This window comes from Rhipicephalus sanguineus, chromosome 6 (genome assembly GCF_013339695.2).
Source record: "Rhipicephalus sanguineus isolate Rsan-2018 chromosome 6, BIME_Rsan_1.4, whole genome shotgun sequence".
Taxonomy (NCBI): Eukaryota; Metazoa; Arthropoda; class Arachnida; order Ixodida; family Ixodidae; genus Rhipicephalus; species Rhipicephalus sanguineus.
In genome coordinates this window covers 1126611-1153231 of record NC_051181.1, presented here as the reverse complement: position 1 = coordinate 1153231, position 26621 = coordinate 1126611, and the positions used below count along the sequence as shown (strand labels likewise).

At 49.2% G+C, this 26621-nt stretch overlaps 1 protein-coding gene across 1 annotated transcript in view; it reads right to left on the bottom strand.

The window, feature by feature from the left end:
* The window catches only part of LOC119395568 (lanC-like protein 3), a 114368-nt gene that overhangs the window by 61585 nt on the left and 26162 nt on the right, over positions 1 to 26621 (bottom strand). Inside the window, exons 2-4 of the mRNA XM_037662546.2 lie at positions 19642 to 19768; positions 15471 to 15594; positions 9561 to 9776 (exon numbers count right to left, since the gene is read on the bottom strand). Of these exons, the coding sequence (XP_037518474.1) occupies positions 9561 to 9776; positions 15471 to 15594; positions 19642 to 19768 (467 nt within the window). The remainder of the gene's footprint in view (positions 1 to 9560; positions 9777 to 15470; positions 15595 to 19641; positions 19769 to 26621) is intronic.

Below are 26621 nucleotides of genomic sequence, written 5' to 3'. Positions count from 1 at the left end.
CGCTCTCCCCTGGAACCAGGATTCACGGCCTTGCACAACCTAGCCAGCTTTTCAGGGGCCGAAAAAACCAAGTCAACTTCGCACCTGCTGGCCACTTTTTTCAGGGGAGAGCGAGCATGCCAGACCAGGCATCGGAACAAGTTCGTTCCATGCATTGAAGGGGTGGTCTATTCTCTACCCTTGTCCTGTGGCAAAAGGTACATCGGCCAGACAGGCCGCTGTTTAAATGAGCGGCTGAAAGAGCACGCTCACAATGTCTCCTCAATGGTTTCGGGGCACCTCGGCATTCATTGCCGAGACTGCGGCTGGTCCCCCGACTTCCAGCATTGTGCAGTGGTCAAGCGTCACCGGGAACAGATGATACGCGAAATTCACGAGGCTGCGGAAATGGCTAGGCTGGGCGATGCGTGTGTCAGCAGGCCTTCAATTGCCCTATCACAAAAAGAAATTGATTTTCTTCAGAATGCTTACACACGTGAGGCTCATGGCGATGATTATGTTCCATAGGTTTTCACTGTTTTTATCTTTTTATTTGTTGTTCCTATATTTGTCAGATACCGTACAAGTATATATTGCGCGGTGCTAGCAAATAAATCTTGTTGTAAGTCAGCGCCGCCGTCTGTGTCCTTCTTTCTCTTGTCCGCCGTTTTTAGCGCTGTTTTTTATGTGAACTAGTCACACTGCCCCGCATTATTAAACATGTGAAAGAAATTGTGGTTATGGCACAGGAACGAACGTGTTTCACTGCAGGATGGGGCCTTTTTTTTCCATTTTTTTTTTTCACTCACGCAGCCACTGCTCGGTGCACGACTGCACATTGCTCTTGCTGTTGAACTCTTCTTTAAGCTTCTTCCACTTCCTCAAGTTGTCCTTTAGTCACACCGCTTGCTATCAGAATGCGATGCTTTTAAGTCAATGAGCAGCACTGGATCTTCAGTAAAATACAATTCTTGCCTATCTGCTGCCATCGCAAGATATAATCAACTAGCATCAATAAGTAAACGAATACGTATGCACCAAATCAAAAAGCATATGTATGACACACGCAAACATCCACACGCGCAAGCAGACGGAGACACACCGCTCGCAACTTCACGCGTGTCAATGCTCTCATAGAAACGGGCGCTTCGTGGACCAACGCGTCTGTCTTCGCGTGCTGCCTCAGCTAGAACCTCAGCGGCATCAGCAGCGTGTCTACGCAAGCGGCCAGTTGCTATGACAACTTTAGGAGCTTTAAGAAACAAAAGGAGCACACGGCGTGGCCAGACGAGACGCGTTCTTTCCGCAATTTGCACGGGCATGCGTTCCTGCATTTATTTAATTGTTTTGAAGAGCACGCAGCCAGTTTTTCTTGATAATAAACCAACAATGAGCCAGTAAATGTTCACAGCCTTGCTCCTATGTGTAGTGTTATCGGTTCACTCGAGAATACGACGCAGTCATGGCATGAGCGCCTGTCGAGCCCACCGTAAGACAACCGGTCGCCACTGAACCCAAACAACAACTAACTTTATTCTACTCCGTACATCACGTACATCAAGGAGGGGGGCGCCACCTATTAGCACAATAGTAGCGACCTCTACATCTCCCCCCTTTCCGCACGTTCGGCAGTCATAAGTTCAGACGGTCCAGTGGGACCACGCGTCGGCCACTACGCGTGCACACAACACCATCGCCACCACCAACACCACCATCACTATCACCACCATCACGATCACCAGCCCGTCCCGAGTCGCTCGTCGTTACCGTGGTACTTGGAGGACCTTGAGATGGCTGAGCTACTTGCGGCTGTGGCTCGGTTGTTTCTGATGAAGCTTGTGGTGGCAACGATGATGCTGGAACAAAGGGGACGAGGTGACACCTGTTACGCTGCAAGATACCGCCTTGTCCTGTTTCTATTATGTAGCTCCTAGATCTCTGTGCTGGGCTTAACACAGTGCCCTTTACATTTTCTGGCCGCACCCAGACTTGTTGTCCTACGGGAAGGTGCCTTTGACGCCTGTCCCGATGACGCCGATTGTAGTTCCTTTCCTGCTTTCTTTGGTAGGATGCGTTCCTCGACGCTACTGCGTCTTTTGGTGGCACGCTTGGATGTAGCAATTCTTCCTTCTTAGGGACTTTGGTCCTTAGCCGACGACCCATCAAGAGCTGAGCTGGGCTAAAACCGTTGACGCCTGGGGTATCCCTGTAACACAGGAGAGCCATGTGAGGGTCTTTTGCCTTGGTGAAGAGTTTTTTGACCGTCCTGACCATTCTCTCCACTTCCCCATTTGATTGGGCGTAGTGGGGACTGCTTGTCGTGTGGACAAAGCCATACGAGGAAGCGAAGGTTGCGAAGTCTCGTGACGAGAATGGCGGGCCATTGTCAGACCGAATTTCCTCCGGTATCCCATGGCGGGCGAACATGCTCTTTAGCACATCCACGACAACTTGCGCAGTTGTGCTCCTCAAGGTTATCACCTCTGGGTACCTGGAGTAGTAATCAACTACCAGGAGGAAAGTTTGCCCAGAGAAGTGAAATAGGTCCATGCCGAGAAGTTGCCACGGGCGATCTGGGAGAGGTGTCGGTACAAGTGGCTCAGCGAAGTTAACTCGTGTGAGAGCGCATGTCTCACAGTTGGCGACCAGAGAGGTAATGTCCTTGGAGATGCCAGGCCACCATACCGAATCTCGCGCCAAGGCTTTGCTTCTGTTACAGCCTTGGTGTCCCTCGTGTAGTAGTGCCAAGACTGTAGACCGAAGTGACAATGGGATCACCAAACAGGTACCTTTGAGCAGTACGCCGTCGCAAACAGAAAGTTGATCAACCACTGATGAATACTTGGGGATGTGTAACGGCAGCTTGTTTTTCCGAGGCCACCCCCGCTGACAGAAGGAGATTAATGTAGTGCATTCACCATCCGAAGTTTGTGCTCGACGAACTTCCTGCACATTTAGGGGCAAAACTTCAAACGTGGCAGCCACTGTTTCTGCAACATAGAGCTCCATCACATCAAGGGTTGTGCGAGCCACAGTTTCTGTGTTAAGGATTTGCACAGCATCCGCAGAAGATTCATTCGGGTTGTTGATGCGAGAGAGAGTATCCGCTGTAGCTAAAAGCTTACCAGGCACATGAAGTACCTTAAATTGATAAGGCATTGCTTTAATCCGCAGCCTTTGTATTCTAGGAGGCAACATGTCGAGCTCCATCTTACCAAAGAGATAGACGAGGGGTAGGTGATCTGTCTCAACATCCGGTGGGATGCCACGCACAAATTCGTCGAACCTCCAGAGAGCCCAGGTTATAGCCAATGCTTCCTTTTCAGTTTGGCTATATCACTGCTCCGTCTTCGTCATTGCTCTGGAAGCAAAAGCGACAGGACGGCGCTCGCCTGATGGCTGCATCTGCAGCAGGACTGCCCCAAGTCCAAACGAACTAGCATCAGCTGAGACAGTGGTGGCATACGACGGATTGTACTTGGCCATACACCTATCGGATGACAGTATCTCCTTCACTCTGACAAATGCGGTGTCTTGTTCGTGCTCCCAAGTCCAACTTGAAGACTTGTTGAGGAGGGCTCTGATTGGAGCGGTTATTTCCGAGATGTGTGGCAAGAACCTAGCAAGATGATTGATCATCCCGAGAAGACGCCTGACGCCTGCAACGTCTTTTGGAGCTTCCATGGTCTTGATGGCTGCTACCTTGGCTGGGTCCGGCTTGATGCCTTGAGCGGACACGATTACTCCAAGGAACGGCACTTCCGAAACACCGAATAAGCATTTGTTCTTGTTCAGCGTGACCCCAGCCTCAGCAAGACGGGACAGAACCTGGTTCAGTCGGACCTCATGTTCCTCTCTAGTGCGTCCAAAAACGAGTATATCATCGATCATATTGGCTACCCCTTCCTGTCCTTCAAGAATTCTGGCCATCTGCTTCTGAAAATACTCGGGCGCTGAGGTTATACCAAATGGAAGGCGGCAGAAGCAGTACCGGCCAAAAGGGGTTATAAAGGTCGTGAGCTCTTGAAAGTCCGTAGTCAGTTTCACTTGGTGGAAACTCGCTGTGGCGTCCAGCTTGGAGAACACCGTTGCGTCTCCGATAAGCCCGAGGACTTGTTCGACCGTTGGGAGGATGTGGCGTTCTCGAAGTACGACTTCATTCAGCCGGGTTAAGTCAACACAAAGACAGTAATCTCCTGACGCTTTAGGAACCACTACCAGTCCAGAACACCACGGCGTTCGATTGTCGACGCGGCGAATCACTCCGTCACTTTCGAGCTTGTTGAGCTCACGCCTCACGGTTTCGTGTAGCGGAATGGGAATGCGACGAGGCACGCTGAGGGAGAATGGTGTAGCACCAGGCTTCAAGCGGATTCGATATTCCTCCTTGAGAGTGCCAAGTCCGCGGAACAGGTCAGCTTCAAGTGATGCCTCAGGGGCCTGGACGCCGCCAAGGAATTTCACAACATCGAGGCCTTGTATAGCCGGAAGTCCCAGAAGAGGGACAGAGAGCGATTCAATGACAAAGAGTCGCTGCAAGGACGTCTTCCCGCGCCAACGAAGTTGGGCTCTATATGAACCGAGTACCCGCAATGGTTGACCTCCGGGACCGGTAAGTACCGTGTCAACCTTGTCCAGCTTGGCTGGAAGCTTGGGGAAGTCTTCGGGTATAGCAGAGACTTCGGCGCCAGAGTCAACTTTAAATTGCATCGTGTACTCGTCCACGGTGACGTCCACTAATAAAGACTTGGCCCCCGCCCCGACGGTGCTCAGGTGAATAGAGCCGACTTTTTGTTTCGATTTCCGCGAGCGACAAACTTCCGCGAAGTGCCCCTTCTTTTTGCAAAAGTTGCAAAGCGAGCTGCGTGCCGGGCATTGCGCTCGAGGATGAGCCGCGCGGCCACAGAATCCGCAGGTGGGCGTGTCTGCGTTCTGATGCTCGAAAGAAGGCTTCGCGTTCCGGTGATGTCGAGCGGCCTTCTGCATCTTTGTAGCGTCCAGTTGCAAAGCGTTGGGACTATTATAATTTGCTCCAGCTTGCGACTGCCGCTTTTCTTTTTCCGCGTCTTCCGCCTGGCGTGGTTGCGTCCAAGCCTCTTTGAGAGTGAGTTTAGCGTTTCGGCAGAGCTGGTCTGAAAGACGCGAGTCGCGCAAGCCGACGACGAATCTGTCACGTACTAGCCTTTCTTCAACTTGCACTGAAGGATAGGCGCAGCGTTTCACCATCCTGCATAACTCGGCATAGTATCCGTCAACGCTCTCGCCTGGCTGCAGTACGCGTCTGTGAAAACGGGACGACTCGTATAGTTAGTTGCTTGGATGCACGAAATGCTCAGTGAAACGGTCTACCACGGTCTCGTACGAAGTGAGGGACGCCGCATCGAGCGAAAATGTGTGGACGCGCTTCGGGGCCCATGCAATATAAGAGCGAGCGCACCTGTGTTTCCTCCGGTGCATTTTTGAGACCCGAGATGGATGCGTAGTCCTCGAAGCGACTTTTCCACGTCGGCCAGGTCCCCGCGTTGCCGAAGTCAAACGGCTCTGGCGTCTGAAGGTTTACGCCCACCCACTTCGGGCTGGACTGCTCGGTAGGCATGATACGGACGATGGGTAAGCGCGACGTCGGTGCTCGGCCACTTCTGACACCATGTAGTGTTATCGGTTCACTCGAGAATACGACGCAGTCATGGCATGAGCGCCTGTCGAGCCCGCCGTAAGACAACCGGTCGCCACTGAACCATAACAACAACTAACTTTATTCTACTCCGTACATCACGTACATCAAGGAGGGGGGCGCCACCTATTAGCACAATAGTAGCGACCTCTACACTATGCTCGTTCTTTATGGCAACAAGGCCACCTTCCGTAAGGCTGCATTAAAACCGAACAAGACGAGTTTCTAAAACAACGCACTGTGGCCTTTTCTCATCCTTAAACTTTTCCACGCCTTATGAAAGGTGCCCTATAGCATTAAGTTAAGGTTGGTTTGTGAATACAAACCTAAGGCTTTCGCATTAATATTGCATATTGAACATTAACAGCCCGGCCGTTAACAACCTAGCGTTACGTACCAAACTGGCCTCCACATTTTACCTCTGTGCTGTGTGCTAAACAGCTTTGTGGGATGCGAAGTCGTGAAGGACGGATCCCAACATAAAACAAAGTGATGTTTATTAACGTAGTAGCAGCAGCAGGGCAAGCATGCCGATGCTGCGCTTCGGAAGGTTAGAGAAACAAACATGAAACCAAGCTTGGTAGCTTGGGTTATATAGCCAGCGGTGGTGACGTAAGCCTCCGACGAAACTTCGTGGCTGTGTTTTTATCGGAAGCGTGGTGTAGCATGCATCCGTGTCACGCCGGCCCAGATAGTGGCGAGGCGGAGGCTGCGCCGGTTTGTGCGCAGTGTCGCCACATCACCCCCCCGCGGAGTGCAGAGCCCTCAGGGTCTGTAGGGATCTAGGAGGCGTACCAGACGTCCAGAGCGTGTCGTGAAAGGAGCGGGCTGCGACGTCGGTGGCTGTGGACGTACGCCAGTTGAAAGGGTAGCGCTGCCAGGTTCGTTCGCCGCGATGTACGCGGGGGCTTGAGTCGGTCCTGTCCTGGTAGGTAACACGGAGTGGCGAACGGGTGCTCAATTTTTTCCTGGGGGTTGGGGCTGAGAGTGGCGTAGAGGACGGATCGAGAAACCGCGTGGATTCTGTGAGCCGTTCGGCTGACGGGCGGGGCTGCGGAGAGACGCTCCGGGAGGGCCGAGTGGGTCCGCGAGAGAGAGGTCGCACCGGGCGCGCTCGTTGACGAAGGCGGGACCGTCGTGGCCACCAGTACCGGGGAGGGTGCCGGCGCAGTCATGGATGACAGGGTGCTGCCGTGAGGGTGCAGTACGACGCTGCCATCGTGCGCCAGCAAAGCCTGTATGCGCTGCTGGGGAGTCACTGCCGGAGTCTGCGGAACCTTGCTCACCACGATCTGCACGCTCTCGGTGACTGGTGCGGGCGCGACGGGCACAGAGGACACCATACTGCCGCCCGTCGAGATGAGGGGCGCCGACAGGGTGCCATGATGGTGGTGGTCCGTCCCCGCCACATGTGTAGCCGGTTGTTATCGGCTGGGGAACAGTTCCGACTGGCCATGGTGCGGGTTCGTCTGCTGCTGCGGGTTCGCCTGCTGCCGCGGGTGCCGCCGGCTCGTCGGCCGTCGCGGGCGGTGCCGGGGCTCGTCGGCCGTCGCGGGCGGTGCCGGGGGCTCGTCGGCCGTCGCGGGCGGTGCCGGGGGCTCGTCGGCCGTCGCGGGTGCGGGCACGGCTGCTGCGGGCACGGCTGCTGCGGCGGGTGCGGGCACGGTTGCTGCGGTGGGTGCGGGCACGGTTGCTGCGGCGGGTGCGGGCACGGTTGCTGCGGCGGGTGCGGGCACGGCTGCTGCGGCGGATGCGGGCACGGCTGCTGCGGCGGGTGCGGGCACGGCTGCTGCGGCGGGTGCGGGCACGGCTGCTGCGGCGGGTGCGGGCACGGCTGCTGCGGCGGGTGCGGGCACGGCTGCTGCGGCGGGTGCGGGCACGGTTGCTGCGGCGGGTGCGGGCACGGTAGCTGCGGCGGGTGCGGGCACTGCTGCTGCGGCGGGTGCGGGCACGACGGGTGCGGGCACGGCTGCTGCGGCGGGTGCGGGCACGGTTGCTGCGGCGGGTGCGGGCACGGTTGCTGCGGCGGGTGCGGGCACGGTTGCTGCGGCGGGTGCGGGCACGGTTGCTGCGGCGGGTGCGATGCCGTAAAACTCGAGCACGGCGTCCCGCAGGTCATCGTAAGGGCGAGGGCGCCACGCGAAGTAGGTGAGGGTGCGTTTGAGGTCACGCGGAAGGTGGTACTCTAGTACCTCAAACATGAATGCCTGCAGCCAGATGCCGTTAAGCTCCAACGCCGCCGCGAACTCCTCAAACCACGACTTGAGGTTGTATGTCCGGAACGGTGGCAGAGGCGGGTCGAACTGTGGCTGCCAGGCTTCAGCAGGCTGGAACATGGCCGCGGAGCTCGGTGGCAGCGGTGCAGCGCCGGTTGCGTGTTCGAAGGTCCGGGTCACCAGATGTGGGATGCGAAGTCGTGAAGGACGGATCCCAACATAAAACAAAGTGATGTTTATTAACGTAGTAGCAGCAGCAGGGCAAGCATGCCGATGCTGCGCTTCGGAAGGTTAGAGAAACAAACATGAAACCAAGCTTGGTAGCTTGGGTTATATAGCCAGCGGTGGTGACGTAAGCCTCCGACGAAACTGCGTGGCTGTGTTTTTATCGGAAGCGTGGTGTAGCATGCATCCGTGTCACGCCGGCCCAGATAGTGGCGAGGCGGAGGCTGCGCCGGTTTGTGCGCACTGTGTCGCCACAGCTTCACTGGTCATCCACCTCACAAAGTGGAATGGCCCCTTAATTTTTCTTCTTTTTATTGCGACAGCAATGACATGGACACTCTCGACGGGTTTTTGCCATTGGCATTACCATTGCTTGCGAGTAAAAGCTCGCATGCAATGGCAACGAAGTTGGCTGAAGCAAAGGTGAAGCGAGCCGGCCGTCTCTGTCGCATGGAGGGTGCATGCAATAGCATCATCGTGCGAGGCTTGCCAGCAATTGCTCATTAAACAGAGAGGAAACGCCCTGCCCATCATTCGTAAGGAGCATGAAGGGATGCCAGGGGAGGGTAGTGGGGGGGGCTGCATCGCTTGAAGGGCGCAGTCACTGGCGAGCGTGCGTTATATCAAGGCATCAGGAGACTACTCGTAAACTTGAAGTGCTTTCAATGCTTACTTCTCCTTTAGAGAACCGACAGCATGAAAATCGCTTCGGTGCCTGGAGCAGCGTCACATTCCCTTAAACCAGTGTTTCATTGAGTTACGCGAGATCAGATTCAAAAGAGTTAGCTGCCAGCCCTACTTCGTATAACAATACGTTTGGTTGGTATCGCATTCATTGCTTCGCCCTCAAGCGAAACTGACTTTCCTTTTAACCGTCAGCTACTGACCCCGGAAAGCGAGGGGCGGATGTGTAACATGGCATGGCCACTTCACAGTGCACCTTTCCAAACCAGGGCCGTCAGCGACGACCCCACTACTGACAGCTGCACATATTAAAGCCGAATTGTGGTTGTTCCGATCAGGAGGCATGCTTTTATTAATGAGATTACAAAAAAAGAAAGTGAAATATTTGAATTGGAACCCTAGCACTCACAAGCTCAAAAGGGCAGGGCCTTGTAGGGGGTATTTACCGCAACGGCAATTACAAACCCAGGTGTGCTGGCAGAAGGAATTACGAAAAACTTCTTTTGGATGAAGATCTATGGATAAAGTACACTTGAGGAAAAGTGTCAACGCGTTCCCACCGTTCACGTGCTCTTCCATAGAAGCGAAGCACAGAAAATTTGATATTGTTCTATATATCTGCAGAGTATTGCAAATGAGTGCTGTGGAATCCCGGAAGGTGGCGGAAGGGTTAAGAAAGGGAAAATAGACAAGCACCTGTTTGTAGCACAAAGCTGCAAACAGCATGCCACAATTCATACTCTTTTTTTTTAGTCTCCCACTTGACCAATGCAGCCACTCACCTGGCGCACCATGGCACCAATGTATGAGCTCGTCCTGCGAACGGCGCGGCTTGGTAACATCCTCCAGGTCACATGGAAAGTTGCCTCGCGGTGTCTGCACATGCAGAAGGAAGTCGACTGAGGCCCGGATGTCACGCTCCACTGTCTGGTCCCCCGCAACAAACCACGGGAAGTGAAGCAACGTCATCAGTATTGATGACAGGCCATGTGCAGCACCTGCACGCACATGCAGCAAAGCATCGACACCATGTTCATGTATTGTGCAAGCAGTACTCTTTAATTACATATGATTTTGAAATCATATCAGTCTGAACTGGCAGGTTCGTGTTTTCTGAGTGCTATCGTCCTCCTAAGGAAAATGTGGTGAAGTTTTTCAAGTTTTACAATAACTTTCTTTTGTTTAAACAAACAGTAAAGACACTATAATAGCTGGAGGAGATTTTAATATTGATTTGTTGAAGCATAACTTTCTTACTATAGATTTCAACATAACTCTGACTTCGAACGAATTTGTTAACCTTGTTAAAAAGCCAACAAGGGTTACACCAGAAAGTGCGTCTCTTCTCCATCTGCTCACAACGAACTCCTCATAACCAATAGCTGAAACAGGTGTAATATCATGCACAATCAGTGATCACCTTCCAGTATTTTTATGTATAAATAAGAATGGAGCGTTAAAGTACTGGCAAGAAAAAACTACATATCAACATATAATCAATCATGTAACTTGATAGAACGGCAGCATGGGCTACTTGGGGATTTAGAATCGACAAATTTGCACAGCGTTAAGTGAACGAGAGAAGCTTCTCTCTTACAAGAGAAACTAAACTTGCTAACTATTGACGACCCTTTCCTGGTGAACGACTAACGACATAATAGCCTTTCTTTCAAGTAATGACAAGGGTCTTAAGGCCTGCTCAGTAGACATCAAGGACCTGTACTACTCTTTACCACACGACACACTACGATGGTGCGTTGAGGACTGCGTTGACAACTCTGGCTCAGTTACTTTCGAGAATGCGGTGGCTGTGTTGGCCAGCGGTTTTTTCGAGATATTTGGTTTTTACTTAAGAGCAACTTTTGCCTCGTGGAACGAAGGCATTTTCATCAAAAAAAGAAGCGTGTGTATCAGTTCATGCATAGCGCCAGTTTTAAGTGACATTTTTCTTGCTTAAAATGAAATCAAGAGTTCGACGAAACCTCGTCTGGTCGGGAACAATCATGGTCAAAAGTAAGAAGACACCGATTAAACACTTAAAAAATAACAAATACGTGCCGGCTCTCGTACAGGGGCCTTGTTCACAAATGAAGCAACGAAAGAACGGGGGGTGACTATGTACGTGGAAATAGGTGGTGCAAACAGCGTGCGTAAACGGAGGGAAGGGTGCCACCACTGCGATTTAGAGTGGTACAGTAGAACCCCGCTGTTACGTTCCTCACTGCTGCGTTTTCCTGGCTGTTACGTCGTTTTCCAACGGTCCCGGCATAGCTCCCATAGGATACAACGTATTGGGAACCCCGCTGTTACGTCGTAACTGTCGGACCGTTCCCGTATTATACGTCGCGAAGTGCGCTCGGAGCCGACCGAGTGACTACCGAAGAGAGCGGCCATGGTGCATTTTCACGCAGCTTGGCCTGGTTTGACCGTAATATTAGCCGCATGAGAGGCGCAAGCAACAAGATCTTCCAATTGATGCAAACAAAAGCATGGCCTTCGAGATTCGTATTACAAAGATGGCGTCTATGACGTAATTGCTTCCGAAAGCAAGGCCTCCGAGATTCGCATTTACTATTGACAAATGCATAGCCTTTGAGATTTGTATTGCAAAAACATGGCGTCTATGACGTAATTGCTTGCGAAAGCAAGGCCTCCGAGATTGGCATTTACTTCTGCCATCGCGTTGGCGTAGACTCATCATCATCGTTATTTGTCGGCGGACGGGAGGAGTTCGAGCTGGTTGGAGCTCGCATGGTCGTGCGCGTGGTTCGCGGTCGGACTCGCCGCGCTGGTTGTGATTGCGTGTGCTTAGTTCTTTCATGCCTACAGCTGTTGGTGTTAAAAAAATCACATACGTTGATTACATTTCTGTGGATGATGCCGTCCCCAGCTCCGCGTTTCTATCCATCGACTAGATCGCGGCTGAGCGCGCCAATTTTCGTGCTGCTCGTAAGCACTGAAATAAAATTCTGTACCACTAAATATTTTGTCGTTTTTCCTGCTTTTCGGCTCTTACATTTCCCGTCTCCTACGTTTACTTCCTACGGTCCCTTCAAAAACGTATCAGCGGGGTTCTACTGTATCAGTGGTTTGGATTAGTAATGACTCGAGATGAAGTCGCGAGGTTAGATTTCTTTCAGTGGCTAGCACATGCGCACTGGCCCAGTCAATGTCATGTCCCTTTAACACACAATGCTCGGCGAGTGCATTTGAAGAGACTTTTTCTTTTTTAACGTCGTAACAGTGTTCCTTCAGGAGCCTTTGAAAATTGCCTGTCTCGCCGATGTACACAGTTTTATTGTTTATTGTATATTGTTTACAGTTTTATTGTTGTTTTTTGCTCTGTTTGTATTAGTTTTGTATAACTCATCCACTCCTGCTATAGCCCTGCATTAGGGCTGCAGTATATTCAAATAAATAAATAAATAAATAAATGGTCACAGTCTGCACAGGGAATATGGTACACGACGCTTGGGAAGTTATCTTTAGGAAGCTTGTCCTTCACATTTGTCAGCACACTTTTCGGCTTTTTCACCGGCACGTGCGACAAGTGTACATCATAGGAACGGAGCATGCGTGCTAAGGCCTCACTGGTTCCAGGAGCATACGGTACCGCGGCACGTTTACAGGGAGCAAGCACGGAGGAGGCAGTAATAGGCAGACGGGACAATTGACGCTGCACAGAATTAACAAACGAAGCAGGGTAGCCATTGCCTGAAAGTTCAGCATGCACCAATTCCAGGTCTTTTTGCAAGTCGTCTGAAGAGCTACAGGTTTGTTGCATGCGTTGCATGAGTGAGGAGGCGACGGAGTCGCCTCCTCACTCATGCTACGCGCCTTCCATTCCTTGACGTTTCGGTGCAGCGTGAAGAGACAGGACTTCGTTTTAACGTGTATCGAAAGGCTACACACACAGGACGCTACCTAAGCATCACTTCAATTCATCCTGCTTGCCACAAACGCTTCGTCGCCTCCTCACTCATACGACGTGCGCAACAAACCTGTAGCTCTTAGGACGACTTGCAAAAAGTCCTGGAATTGGTGCATGCTGAACTTTCAGGCAGCGGCTACCCTGCTTCGTTTGTTAATTCTGTGCAGCACCAATTATCCCGTCTGCTTATTACAGCCTCCTCCGTGCCTGCTCCCTGTAAACGCGCCACGATACCATATGCTCCCGAAACCAGTGAGGCCTTAGCACGCGTGCTCCGTTCCTATGATGTACACTTGTTGCATGTACCGGTGAAAAAGCTGAACAGTGTGCTGACAAACATGAAGGACAAGCTTCCTAAAGACAAGTTCCCAAGCGTCGTGTACAATATTCCCTGTGCAGACAGTGACCATGTGTACATCTGCGAGACAGGCGATTTTCAAAGGCGCCTGAAGGAACGCTGTTACGACGTTAAAAAAGAAAAAGTCTCTTCAAATGCACTCGCCGAGCATTCTGTGTCAAAGGGACATGACATTGACTGGGCCAGTGCGCATGTGCTAGCCACAGAAAGAAATCGAACCTCGCGACTTCATCTCGAGTCATTACTAATACAAACCACTGATACCACTCTAAATCGCAATGACAGCACCCTTCTTTCTGTTTACGCACGCTGTTTGCGCCATCTATTTGCATGTACATAGTCAACCCCTGTTCTTTCCTTGCTTCATTTGTGAACAAGGCCCCCGTACGGGAGCCGAAACGTATTTGTTATTTCTAATGTTTTTGGTCGGCGTCTTCTTACTTTTGACCATTTTTCTTGCTTATCATGACCGACTACTCCTTAGCCGCCTCGACAAAACGACTGTTGTGAAAGTTTTCTGTTTTGTCGACAACTTTCTTTTGCTTTTTGATTGTGACAACAGGGGCTTTTAAGCTACTGTTTCAAACGCGTTATGTGACTTTAGAGAGTGCATGTCACCACTAACCCTGACGCATGAGCTACCGCAGGATGCCTCGTTAAGGTTTTTAGATTTGCGATTAAGCATTTCTAGCGATTAGCTATGCTAGAAGTATGAGCCCCGAGGAAGCAAGCCACTTCTACCGTATCTGTCAGCTCATTCAGAGCTTGTAAAAAGGGGCATTGCGAATCTTTGCCTCACCAATGCTCTTAGGAAATCTTGCGGCCACTCTTTGAAATGCAGCTTTCATGAGCAGGCTTCCCGTCTCACAAGCCGTGCTTGCCTTAGTAGCCATCGCGTCCGGGTCACCAAGCTATAGGGATGCAATATACGTTGCCTATAGATAGCCACGTATAGGTGAGAAGCGGAATGTACAACAGCACACGATGCACGCTAGAGAAAGAATATGATCTTAATTGCATGCGTATTGCGCTATGCAGTGCGGGCGCTGTAAGCGGGAGCACCCTGAGCGCACCGCTCTCAGTTCGTGTCGAAGCGTGGGCCTACCGCTACACCTGTGACGAGACTTTTTAGAACACAGCTCTTAGGTGCCCGTTCCTGAGTTGAGCAGCGTCGCCGTCGGTGGCGTAACTGATAGACATGAAAAAGTAACCAGTAGACAAGAAAAAATAAAATAAGAAAAAAAAATACCTAGGATTGAATGGGATTTGAACCCAGGCCCTCTGCGTGGCAGTCAAGCATTCACTAACAGAGCCACGCCAGTGCTTGAAACTGGTTTGCAAAGAGGCCCTATACAGGCGTCATGTCGGGCAAGGAATCACGTCAACCTATGTAATATAGCATGGCAGAAGAGTAAAATAACAACCCATGCTAACTGCGCAACGAGTGTGTGGTTTAATGCTTCCCACCCACTGCAAAGTGCTCAGCCATAATTCTTCGTTGTCATAAGCCACATGCAGCATAAACAAAGTGCACATAATACCTTACAGATGTGTAGCGGGTACCTCGCTTATCCGCAGAAAGACGAATAATGGCATAGTGGGTGCTGTCCTACTTCACAAAAATTACAATGCATGGCGTAGTCGACACCTTGCGGAAAGCCAAAACTTCAAACACAGTTGGCCTTGACCCAACATGAAGTTGTGCTCAGAATTCGCATTAGGCAGTATCGTAATAGTCAGTGAATTTTTTTTTTTTATTGTTCTCTATAAGCGGCTGACGGAATCCAAAATGATCCGTTGTGGCAGCTATTTCATTGTAGCTGAACTCATTATAGCGAGATTCAACAAACAAATTTTTTAGTCGTCCCACTTACTTCGTTATAATGAGGAATTACTGTATTTATAATAAAGGCACATATAGTAACGGCATACATAATAAAGACCGCCATGCATATTGTGAACAAGGCACCTGTACTGCGTGCTGAAATGTCAACTCTGTTGTCTTGTGTTTCTTTAGTTGGCGAGTGTACGTTTTCTTCAGCCATGTCCTCGCCAGACGAGTTTTCGTCAAACCCAAGACGTCATTACTTCTGGCTTGGATAGCCCTTCTGGAAACCCTGTGAACGTCGGTGGCGCTATTGTACCCATGTACTTGGGTGTCGTCAAATTAAGGGTATGTTTGGTTATGGTGGCCCGTTGGCTCTCTTCATCGGCCGCAGGCCACGACACCACAAATGAAGTTCGTTATATTGATGTTTAACTGTAATTTGATGCTAGCCTGTGAATTGTCTTCTCGTAAAGTATGTTGTGAGGCATGCCTGTCCAACGCATATTTCAGCTTCTCTCTTTTGCCACGACTGCGTGAAAGTATGAGATATGTAGTGCTTCCACTGCAGCACTCACCCAAGTACTCAACGTCATAGTAGGCATACATGAGCGGGCAAGGGCTGCGATGTTTCTTGGCATACTCTCTGCCAGACTGCACCACAGAATGGAGCAGCAGTGCAATCTTCTCGTCCGGTAGCACCTGCATGCCCGTGAGAACCACACAGAAAACTTATCATTGTCACCACCAGCGAGATTGTGAAACTATGTACGAATACCACTTTGCATCAAAGCACATAGCTGCCAAGTTCAAGAAATCTAAATCCGGGAGACTTCCGAAACAGAGGGGTTTTTTTTTTCACAGAAAACATCTCCTCAGAAATGGATGAAGGTAAAGGGGGGGAGTCCCGAACAGCCCGTGTGTTGCATTCTATAACATCGGTGTGTTGCGTTCTATAATGACTTTGAGTGGCCAAACAAACAACGCAGGTAGGGTTTCCCAACTACAGTAGAATCTCGGTGATACTACGATCTCTCAGGGGGGAGTGAAAATATTCGTATCGGCCAAAATTTCGTATCGACAAAAAACTAGCAACCACGATATATGCACAAAACATTTAATTCCGTCGGAACAACTCGTGCATGTCTTTCTGGGACACACATGAACGGTGGCTGCCCCGAAAGCGCGCGTCAAAGCTTCGCTTGAGGCCAACTGAGAACTAAATACCAAAGTCCGTTCCACCATGGTCGTAAGTGACGATCGGCAGGAACGCCGAAACGTTTTGTGCCTTTCTTACGACTTTATTGCCTTTAATGTACCGCTGCGTTAGCCGTGTGCCTTCAGAGCTCGCACTTGCTGTAGTGTCTATATCTGCATCTAGCTGAACGTGAATGTTCTGTTGGCAACTGAGATAGAGAATAAACATGGAAGCTTAACTACCAAGCTCGTATCATCGGCGTCTCGCTAATCTAATCAATCTGGTCTACAGGAACACTAAGATGTGTCAGAAGTTTTATTTTAACATGTGTGAACACTAATCCGACAATCATTTCGTCATATCGTCCTCCAACAGCAAGCGGCAACCGTCAATCGCAACCATGGCGCACATGCTCCCGCCATTTCCAAGTTTTGACCTCTGTGCTACAGATGACAACAATAATGGACATGAATAAACTAAGTGGATGGAAAGATTCGAGAACTTTCTTCTCGCATGTGATATCACAGTGGATGCACGAAAGAAAGCGCTTCTCCTGCACTATGTCGGCAAAGAAGTCTACGACATGTTTCGCTTGCTTCCCGACAGCACTACGCAAGCTGCAATGACGACAAGCATGACTCAAACCACACAGACGCTGAAGTGCGATGCTGCACGAGCGAAACTGAGTGCTTGTATTGCTCTGCAAATGAACTCAATATTTGCGATCTACAAGTTTCGTCAAGCTCAACAAACCATTGGTGAATCGCCGGATGCCTTCTACGCACATCTCTGGCAATTTTTTCACCATTGTAACTTCCAGAACGTCGACGCTGAAGTGCAAAATCAAATCATTCTCGCCACAACATCTTCTCGTCTCCAGAAGTTAAAAATGTTGGCGTATGTTGCTGCAAAAGGGGTTCCCATGCTAGCGCCAAAAATTTGCAGGTAGTAGGACGAAAGAAATTCAAAATAATTTAGCGTCAGGACTACTTTCAGTAAAGAGAGGTAAACTTCAGCATTATGTGTTTGCTTGATTTCCATGAGCCCCTTTGAGACCGCTTCAATCCCTTCAGTGGTAAGTATATTCGTATACAAGGAGCAGACATCTAATGTTACCAGAATGTTACCAGAGTGTTTCATTAATGGAATCTTTATTCAAAGGAAATGAGGTGTATCCTGAACAAAAGACCGTAGAGTGAATAATATATTAGGTAAATGATGATTTATAAATTTTTATAGTGACTCAGTAGGTGTATTGTTGTCAGTGCCATAGGCCTAACTGGGATTTATGGCATAAGTAGTTCATCTATAGAAACCTTACGAATCTTCGTAAAAAGGTAGAAGCGGCCTGCTTGCTTGTTTTTAGGCATCAGAAACCGGTGTTCGGAGGCTGTGATTAATTCCCTAGCTAGAAAATCTGTTATTGTATGTTGTATGCTATTACTACGTTCCTGAGTCGGGTCGGAGGTTAATTTTTGGTAGTGGGTGTTGTTGCTGAGTTGCCTAATAGGTTTGTTTATTTTAGTATAGTGTTAGGTTAAACAAGCATCACGCAGACACGGCAAAGAAATTACCAAAAGCAGTGGCACAGCATTTTAATGTAGCATGTCACAACTTCAAGGATCTCAAACTTTACTTCCGGTCCCCAAGAGACGGAAAATATACAGAGCCATACCTTATTCACAAGTTCAATACACTCCAGCCAGTAGGTATAAACGTTTCTAAGGGGGCTCTAGAATCCATCCGATATGGTACATACACAATGAAAACCAATGAGAGTTAAGCCCTTCTAGGAATTCCTAACCTACCATTGTTCACCCCTTAAGTGCCGATTGAATGACGAAAAACTGTTCCAAAATTGCCAAATTTTTTATGACGTGAAATGCTTCAGTAACATGTTCAAAAGAGAAAAAAACGTGCGAAAACGTTTTACGGCTTATTAAAATGCTTTATTCATCATATTTCACACCATCATGTAAAATTCCGTAGCCAGAAATTTTTTTCAAGGGGGGGGAGCCACTTGCCGAAGGCCTTGAAAAAACACATATTTTCGTTATTTTTATTTTCAGTAAAACACCCCCTCCATCAGAATTTCGAGGGGGGGAGGCCCTAGATCCCCCTCCCCTGGCTGTGGGCCTGGTAATACCCCATACATGGGGCATTTGATGGGTATTGCGAAAGAAATTTCTGCAACTCCAGAAAGTATGAGTTCCATTTGACTTCCCATGGACAAAATGCAGTATTTTTCAATAGTTCAATACAAACTAGATGAGGCTACCATCCTTGTGGTAGCGGTCAATGCACGGCACTGCACCATTTCATTTATAATGCGCGAGAGACGCAAGGCGCTCGATCATTTCGCCATTTAGTGTGCAGACTCATTCAATAAAAGCGCCAATCATGGAACCCGTGCTGCCATCTATGTTTTAAATAAGAAAACACCAGTTGATGAGCTGGCCTCGTCAAAAGCATCCTGAAACATTGCTGAAGAGCCGTGACGAGCACAGCTCGCCATAAGCAAAAAAATATTACACCATCTCCCGTTAAAGGGGACCATGAGGCAATACGAAGCCGGAGCACTTGCACGATCGCGTTCCGTTGGCGTTCATTGGGCATGCTACCGACCTCGCGTCGTGGAACGCGAAGAGGCGCTGTGTCATCCGTCTAGCCTGGCTTCTCACAGGGCAAGCGGGGAACACGGTCTACAGGCGTGCGAGAGGGGAGCAGCGTAGGAGAGGAGAGAGAGGGGGAGGGGACGCGCATGCACTCATCGCGGCGCTGCACAGGAGAGAATTTCGGCATGTCAAGCCTGCATTTCAGAGGAGTCAACCGAAGCAAGTGCTGGAATGAACATGCACAGCGCTCTACCACTTGAAGGAGAGGAGACTAGAGGAGGAGAGTAGTGCATGTGCTGCGAGAGCAGAAGCGAGAACGCAGGTGAAGCACAAGCAGGTGCTGGTAGAGAAGTGGAGAGAGTAACGCGCAGCTGTTGGAGAGAGGGAAGGAGGAGAGTTGTGCATGCGTAGTGTGAGTGCGGACTAGCACGCCGCGGGACATACCCCCAAGCAAGAGATGCCTTCGCATCTAAAAAATGACAATTTCTCATGACGAGTTCAGCTCGTCATAAGCAGTTAAGGGGTTAAATGGTGCTTCCTCCTGACAATCATAATTCAGCGAAACGTCTACCCCCCCCCCGCCTTTCTTGTTGTTTTCATGGAACACCCCTTTCTTTTCTGATTCACTCAATTCGTCACAGCGGGCTCTCCCCCACCCCCTTTCGCAGTTGCCCTCTCCTCCTCCTTTGTTTGAATTGGAGGAGAGGGCACGAAGCACATACACACAAGCGCTAAGGAAATCAGTTTCAGCCTTGAAGAAGACAAGTCACCTCGTCAAAACGTTGGCTCCAACACACACCTCCACTTACGAATTTTCATTGCAAGCTTCCATCTTCCCCTTCCTTTGCAATTGTGCAGCATATCTGTAGCAATTTCTTCCCACAGATGCAAGGCAATGGTCATGCATGCACATTTGGCCACACAGCCGGTACGCACCTCTCGTCCCAGCCGGGAGCGTAGATAGAGCAGTCCCGTGAGATAACCGGCCCGACCAACAAACATCTCGTCACTGCCACAGTCCAGGAACTTGACTGGCATGCAGATGTCCGCCACGGCTGCATACCTGTGGCAGCAAAAGAATATACCATGCTCACAGACTGAAATGTCACAATTTAAGGCCCATACTTCTGTACCCACTGTCTTCAGCTCATGTTACGTTAGCGCAATTTCAAGTAACACTTACATCAAAGACAATGCAATCCTAAGTGGCCAGATTCATAGCAACGTTATCTCATGCAGTTGTGCATACCGGTCGTTATCCTAAAAAGTTTCGTCTTGCATTTCAATCCGTGAGCACTGTATACATCTGAATACTTACCACAAGCTGGTACATTTGAGAAATAGAAACCTTGACCAGTTGTGGTTAGCAGAAAAATACCACTGCCAAGGAGGAAATGTGGCTAGAGTATGTGGGGTGAAATGCATGAATGAATCTTATTTGACATTAACCACACTTGCAGATATCCAGGATGCGGGGTATTACATCCAAGGCAAGGAAAAAGAAACAAAAAGATAAGCCCCAACAGTATTGCTGCACATACAAAACATTGTTATGCTCTTCTTCCTTTGGGTCAGCCCGACATCGAGGCCTGCCTTCCCACCACTGCTCATGGCGTCATTTTTCGTATGCTAGCTATTCCTCGGGCATACAACGTCCATGGACTGAAGGGGAGGGAAGGCAGGGCTTCTTTCAACTGTTGGCAGCGGTCACACAAAAGTGACATGCTGGTGCACAGATCAATACATGCCAGCCCAGGAAAATGGTGCATCGTGAAATTGAGAGATGATGGTCAGCTGCAGTTGTCCCAGAATTACAGAAAGGAGCTTTGGGTCATCATCAATATCACTATCAACATTTATACCCACAGTAACAACACACATAGATTGAGACCAGAAGGCGAAGGGTTAAGCCGTGCAATAAGTTGTCGCAGGGCAACATCAAGCCTTTGTTCATTTCCGAATCGAATGAGGTGCAAGATCTGCATAATACTAGTTGTTGTATGTCTGGAGTCACAGCTGGCTGGATCCACCGGGCGATGGAATAAGCAGTCCGCATCGCGATGTAAGCGGCCATACTTGTAGACGACGAAGCACGAGTACTTCATTCACGAAGCCCTTTCCAAGGGTCAGATCGTTTGGGGATGAAAGCCAGGAGAGGGCATGGTGGTCAGTGACCAAGAACTGTTGGCGGTAGAGTTAGGGTATAAATTTCCCCAAGGCCCATACAAGAGCGAGACACTCCCTCTCGGTAATGGAGCAGTTCCGCTAGGGTCTTGAAAAGGGGCGGCTCATATCAGCTATCATGCGGCTGTGTCCAGGCTGCTGTTGCGGCAACCTATGCACCATGATGTTAACCCAATTTGTTCTTACTTTGTTCTTACTTTGTATCGCCCCCCCTTACACAATGCCTCGGCGAGGCCTGTAAGGTACTTGTAAATAAATAAATAAATAAAGAAACCTACACTGTGATGACCTCCTTAGGAGCCAAGTCACCTAAGTGAGCTAGAATGGGTCAGGACGTGAGCATGGTGATCTGCATAGTCAAAGCTGAAGTTGTGATAGGCCCCAAAAGAAATGAACTTCTTTCTTAAGGTCAGTGAGTGGTTGGGCAATAGCTGCAAAACAATTCATAAAATGATGTAAATATGAGAAGAGGCTGATAGAACTGTGCTCATCGTAGGGAACATCAGCCATCGCCTGAACCTTGTTGGGGCCCTGTCTGATGCCTGCAGCATAGACAAGGTGCCCAAGGACTGTTAATTTCAGGGCGGCCAAAATTGCATATGGAGGAATTCAACAGCTGGCCAGCTCACCGGAACACATCAAGAGCCACTGACAGAGACAGCAAGTGGCTTGAAACGGTAGATACATTACAACATTGTCAAGCTAGCATAAGCTAGTTGATCATGTTCAGCTGCAAAGAAGGCCGTCCCATCATGAGTTCAACCTTTGCTGGGGCATTGCACAGACCAAATGGCAATGAATTGGTAGAAGAGACCGTCTGATGCTACAAAGGCAGCCTTCTCTTGATCGTTGTCGACCACCACTATTTGCCGATGTCGATGGAGGAAAAATAGCTTTGCATAGAAGAAGATTGTTGTGTCGCACGACCCCTGGTGACATGCTAAGACACCAGTGCGGTGGAGCTGGGTCTCTTCCATGCCTCTTTGCTACCACCAATCCGGCGTGGCCATGCCGGTCATGTGACCCGTGCCTCACTGACCAATAGCGCTTCTTCCCCCTCCTTAAGATAACCTGCAATAAACACGGGAAAGCAGTCTCCCGTCAGTCTCGCCGAAGCTTAATCTACGCGTCATCACTTTATGCGCCCTCCCGTCGTTTGGCCTCTCCGTCGGCCCGCCACGGGTTACGCCGCGCTCCTACCCTACACAACAACGATCTCATTGAATAGAAGATGATAAAGGAGTGCTGAACCGGTTCATACCGCTGCAGAAAAACGTTCGGTATTGCGCCTGAACAGACAGATAATTAGTCTAAAGATTGAGTAACAAAGAAAGGACGCTTTAGAAAGCTATGAAATCCGTAAATGTGGTATTAGATATAGACGGTGCACCATTTCAGTATTCAACTTTTGAGTGCCTAAGTGCGGCATTCCCTCAGAAGCATAGGAGAGTATCGCGCCGTAGCCGAGGCGGTTCATGTTCCATGTTCATCAACCCAGGGGGGTTGGCCTGGCCATGGTGCAATATGATGCAAGCTTGCATTGCAATCCCCAGGGGCGTGTTTTTGCAATGATGGATCACCTCCATTTATGGATCACCGCTGCAAGGTTCCCCGACAAGGCAACATGGCCCAGGATCTCCCACTGGCCAAACGTGACGCCATCTGTTTGGGCCTGCCGACTGGACAAACATGACATCACTCACTCGGTTTGTGATTCACTAAAAGTAACGTGATGTCAGGCTTTATAAGCTGGACGCCACCGAGAGACACGTCATCATCATCTCATGGCCGTGGTCAACAGCGTACGATTTGCTGCTGGCCGGAACGATACGCCTCTGTGGTCATTCTACCAAATTCTCTTACCGTACGAGATGTAAAAAATTAAATGCGAAGAATTTTTTAGCGAACTTCTGCGACTTTGAACGTGTCTGTCTGTCTGTCTGTCTGTCTGTCTGTCTGTCTATTTATCTATCTATCTATTACAATAAAGAGCTGAGACAGGGCATGGACAAGAGAAACTGTAATATGACAGAGTATAGAACCCTAAGCCTAGCCAGCACAAACAGCAACAACGTTCAGCACGAGCCGCTCCTGTGTAGCGCTGACGATACGACTGTGTAGCTCTTCAGGGTGCCCTTCTTCATCACACTTTCCTCCTCGCTGAAGACTGAGCCCATTAGGCGTTCTAAGGTGTCGTAAGAACAACAGGGTTCGTACAGGTTTCAAAGGAGAAAATTCAAGGATATTCAAGGACTTTCAAGGCCCTATAGGAGGATTTTCAAGGCCCTCTTCGAGAGGTAATTTTTTTTCCCATGTCGAAGATCATGAAAGAGTGCTCTCAAAAGGTCTGACATTTATTGCACAAAGAAAAATACATGTCACAATACAAATCTGCTTGTATTGCACACAATAAAAAATAAAGATATGTTTACCAAATATCACAACATAAATTGCTTCAAATGCACAAAAATCTTCAGGAAGCAGCTCCTTATAGCTGCCCACTTATACATATCACAATGCAATTCTGCTTGTATTGCACGCAATAGAAATAAATAAAGATAGCTTCATCAAATATCACAATGCAAATTGCTTCAAATGCACAAAGCACCTAGCGGCTGCCCACTTCAGGCGAGCTCCAGAAGCTTTTGCTGAATTTGGACGTTGAGCGAGTGTAGCTCACCAGTCTTCTCCTTTGCCGTCTTCCTCAAGCTATTTGACTTGACAATGTGTGCCACATCGTTTGCTGCCTCTGCTTTTTCCGCATAGGCATCTGCAGAAGCCATGAGGTCATCAATTGTCAATTCTAGCCTTTTTTTCTTTCTTTTCATTCCATCGAGCTCTTCCTCTATGCATTGTTTTTTCCTCTGCTTTGAAGCTTCAAGGTTTTGCTTCTTCTCGGCTTCTAAGTATGCTCCATACTTGTGTCTAGCAGCTGACACTGCCATCCTCAGTTCCCTGGTGATTGGAACCTGCAGAACACCACCTGCCTTCTCAACCGCATCACACACAACCCGCTGTGAAACATAGGAAAGGTCCTTGAGATTCTCCACGCACACCTGTCGGTTCACACTGAATCCACGTTCAACTGTGGCCTGGCCGTGACTGAGGACAAGCAAAAGTTTTACGATGGTCCATAACTCAGAGTAGCTGGAACTAAATTTCAAGAGGTCAGGGTAGAACTCATCCAGCCTATCAACACTCTTGTCATATTGTCTAAGCTTATGTTTCTGCTCGTGCAGAAGCTCCGTGTACTCGGCCAGCACAGTGTCTCGAAAGCGTTCAGCTATTCTACCCGCAGCGATGAGGGTATCCAACACTTTTCTAAAACCTGTAAGGCATTCGTCGGGCTTTGAACACATCTGTCGCGGGTCCAGTGAAGAAAGGCCCCTAACAAATACAAACTTCAAGGGGCTTCGCTCTAGGACTTTTTTTGTGGCACTGATCAAAAACTGTTTACATTCCATCCGGAACTGAAACACATCCCTTGAGCTTACCCGAGAATTCTTGATAATTTGCTCGGCTTTGTAGCCTATATCCACCTTTTCAAGTGGAATATGATTCTCAACATTATCAACATCGACCTTCAGCAGGCCAACGATTCCTTTGGCAGAGAGGATCGAACATTTCAAAAACTTCATCAGCAGCTTCCTGAGAACAGTTTCTAAATCCTTTGCAAGAAAAAAAGCCATTGGCTTGTCTGTTTGGTACTCTACCAGAAAAGGCTTGAGTGCCATTGCCACACACAACGCAAAATTCAACTTTGCTGGCAGCAAAGCATCACAGCTGAACTCAAACAAGTTGTTGAATGAGGCACACTTCGGCAGATTAACTTCTTTCTTTCTAGCAGCCTCAATGTACTTTTTGATGTCAGACCACACCACCAATGCTCTCTCAATGACAGGGACATTCTCCAACCACCTGTGGGCAACAAACTTGAGAGGAAAAGTGCACTGGCCTGTAACTGACGAAAAGTCTTCTCTCCGTGCTGGGGCATCTTCAAAAAGTGTGCTTAGACTAGACAGCAGGCAATCAAGTCCCCATTTAGTAGCTGAAACTCCTGCTCTATACGCGTTGTGCACTGTGTGAAGTCCACAAGTGCCTAAGTCCACACACTGAACTTGGTAATGTTCTTGCAAGTGCTCTTGGAGGCCCTTAAAGAACTTCAGATTGACATTGGGACCGTCCATGGATATCTGAAGAATCTTTGCCAGGGGCAATGGCTCAAGCGCGCTTAGCAACTTTTCCTGAATGTCATTCGCTGTAGAATGTCCCAGAAAAACGGAGGTATAATATCTTGTCGTCACCTTCTGGGCGGAGTCCCAACACCTCACGTGCACATCCATTTGCTTACTGTGCAGACAGTCATTTGCCGACTCATCGAAAAGTACGACGAAGAATTCACACTGTTCTATCTCTCGCTGCAAGGCCGAAAGAAAGAAAGGCCTGAGTCCATGACATGTCACATATGCGCATTTCTTTTCACCACAAGAAAACGCCTTCGCCACTTCACTGTCCGGAAACATGCGTCGAAATAACTCCCCTGCTTGGGATGACGACCGGTACGAGAAGTGGGATGTGACGACTTTCAAAGTCCAAAGAATTTCTGCGTCAGTGACAAGCTCGTGCGTTTTAGAAGCATCATTTAAGCTTGGCGACTGCAACGGAGACGCTGTAGTGGACTGCTCTGTCGGAACAGGCGTCAGGTAGCTTTTCAACGCACTCCCTTGCCCCATCTTGATTGCGCCAATATGCTTGGCACTTTTCATGTGACTTTTTAAAGCGGATTCACCCATGGCAGTCACATCAAAAGTTTTGCAGCAAAGCTTGCACTTAGCCCGATGCGGATTCGTCGTGTCAGGTGCAATCCAGTGCTTGTAGTCGTCATGGTGGAGCCACGTAGTCTGAAATTTGCTTTTTCCAGGCATTGTTTAACATATCAACACATCACTTGCACCCCTTGTACAAACACGTAGAAGGCACGCTCATTCCAAAAAGCGCTGGTAGCACAAGGACACGACTAGGTTAAAGCCCGCGCACAAACGCGGACGCCGCAACGCCGCGTTGGACTAGTTGGACGGAGACAATGGACATGCGATAGCGATGGGGCGACTGCGCTCGCAGCCGTTACTACTTCCGCTAGCGCCGGTAGTGACGTTTTAAGCCACTGACACGAAGTCTACATTGAACGCTGCCTCCGAAACTCGCACCAAGTCCAATGTTGCCAGCGGGCAAACGAGATTCGGCTAAATAGGTATAAAAATTGGTACGGTTTCCTGCCGCATTTTAGAACTCAAACAAAAGACAAAAGTTGAGCAACGAAAACCATTTTCATGATGACAAATACAATTCAAATTTAGCATTCAACAAATTCAAGGTTTTTCAAGGACTGGTCCGAAATTCAAGGTTTTTAAGGGCCTTGAAAACACACTTTCGATTTTCAAGGGTATTCAAGGGTTTCAAGGACCTGTGCGCACCCTGGAACAAGGGGTTTCGTGGTATGGTTTGAGGCGATCCACGTGAACAGTTTCGCGGCCTCAGCGACGCAGGTCCGTAGTGGGCGTGAGGAGTTCGATGAGGTAGTTAACGGGAGGTTTGCTGTAGCACGCGGTAGGACCCATGGTACCAGCTGACAAACTTCAAGGAGTTACCTGGCGCAGAAATGGGAGGCACCCAAAGCCAAACAAGAGAGTTGGGTGAAAACTGATTGTGGGGCCGTCCGTCATCGCGTCGAA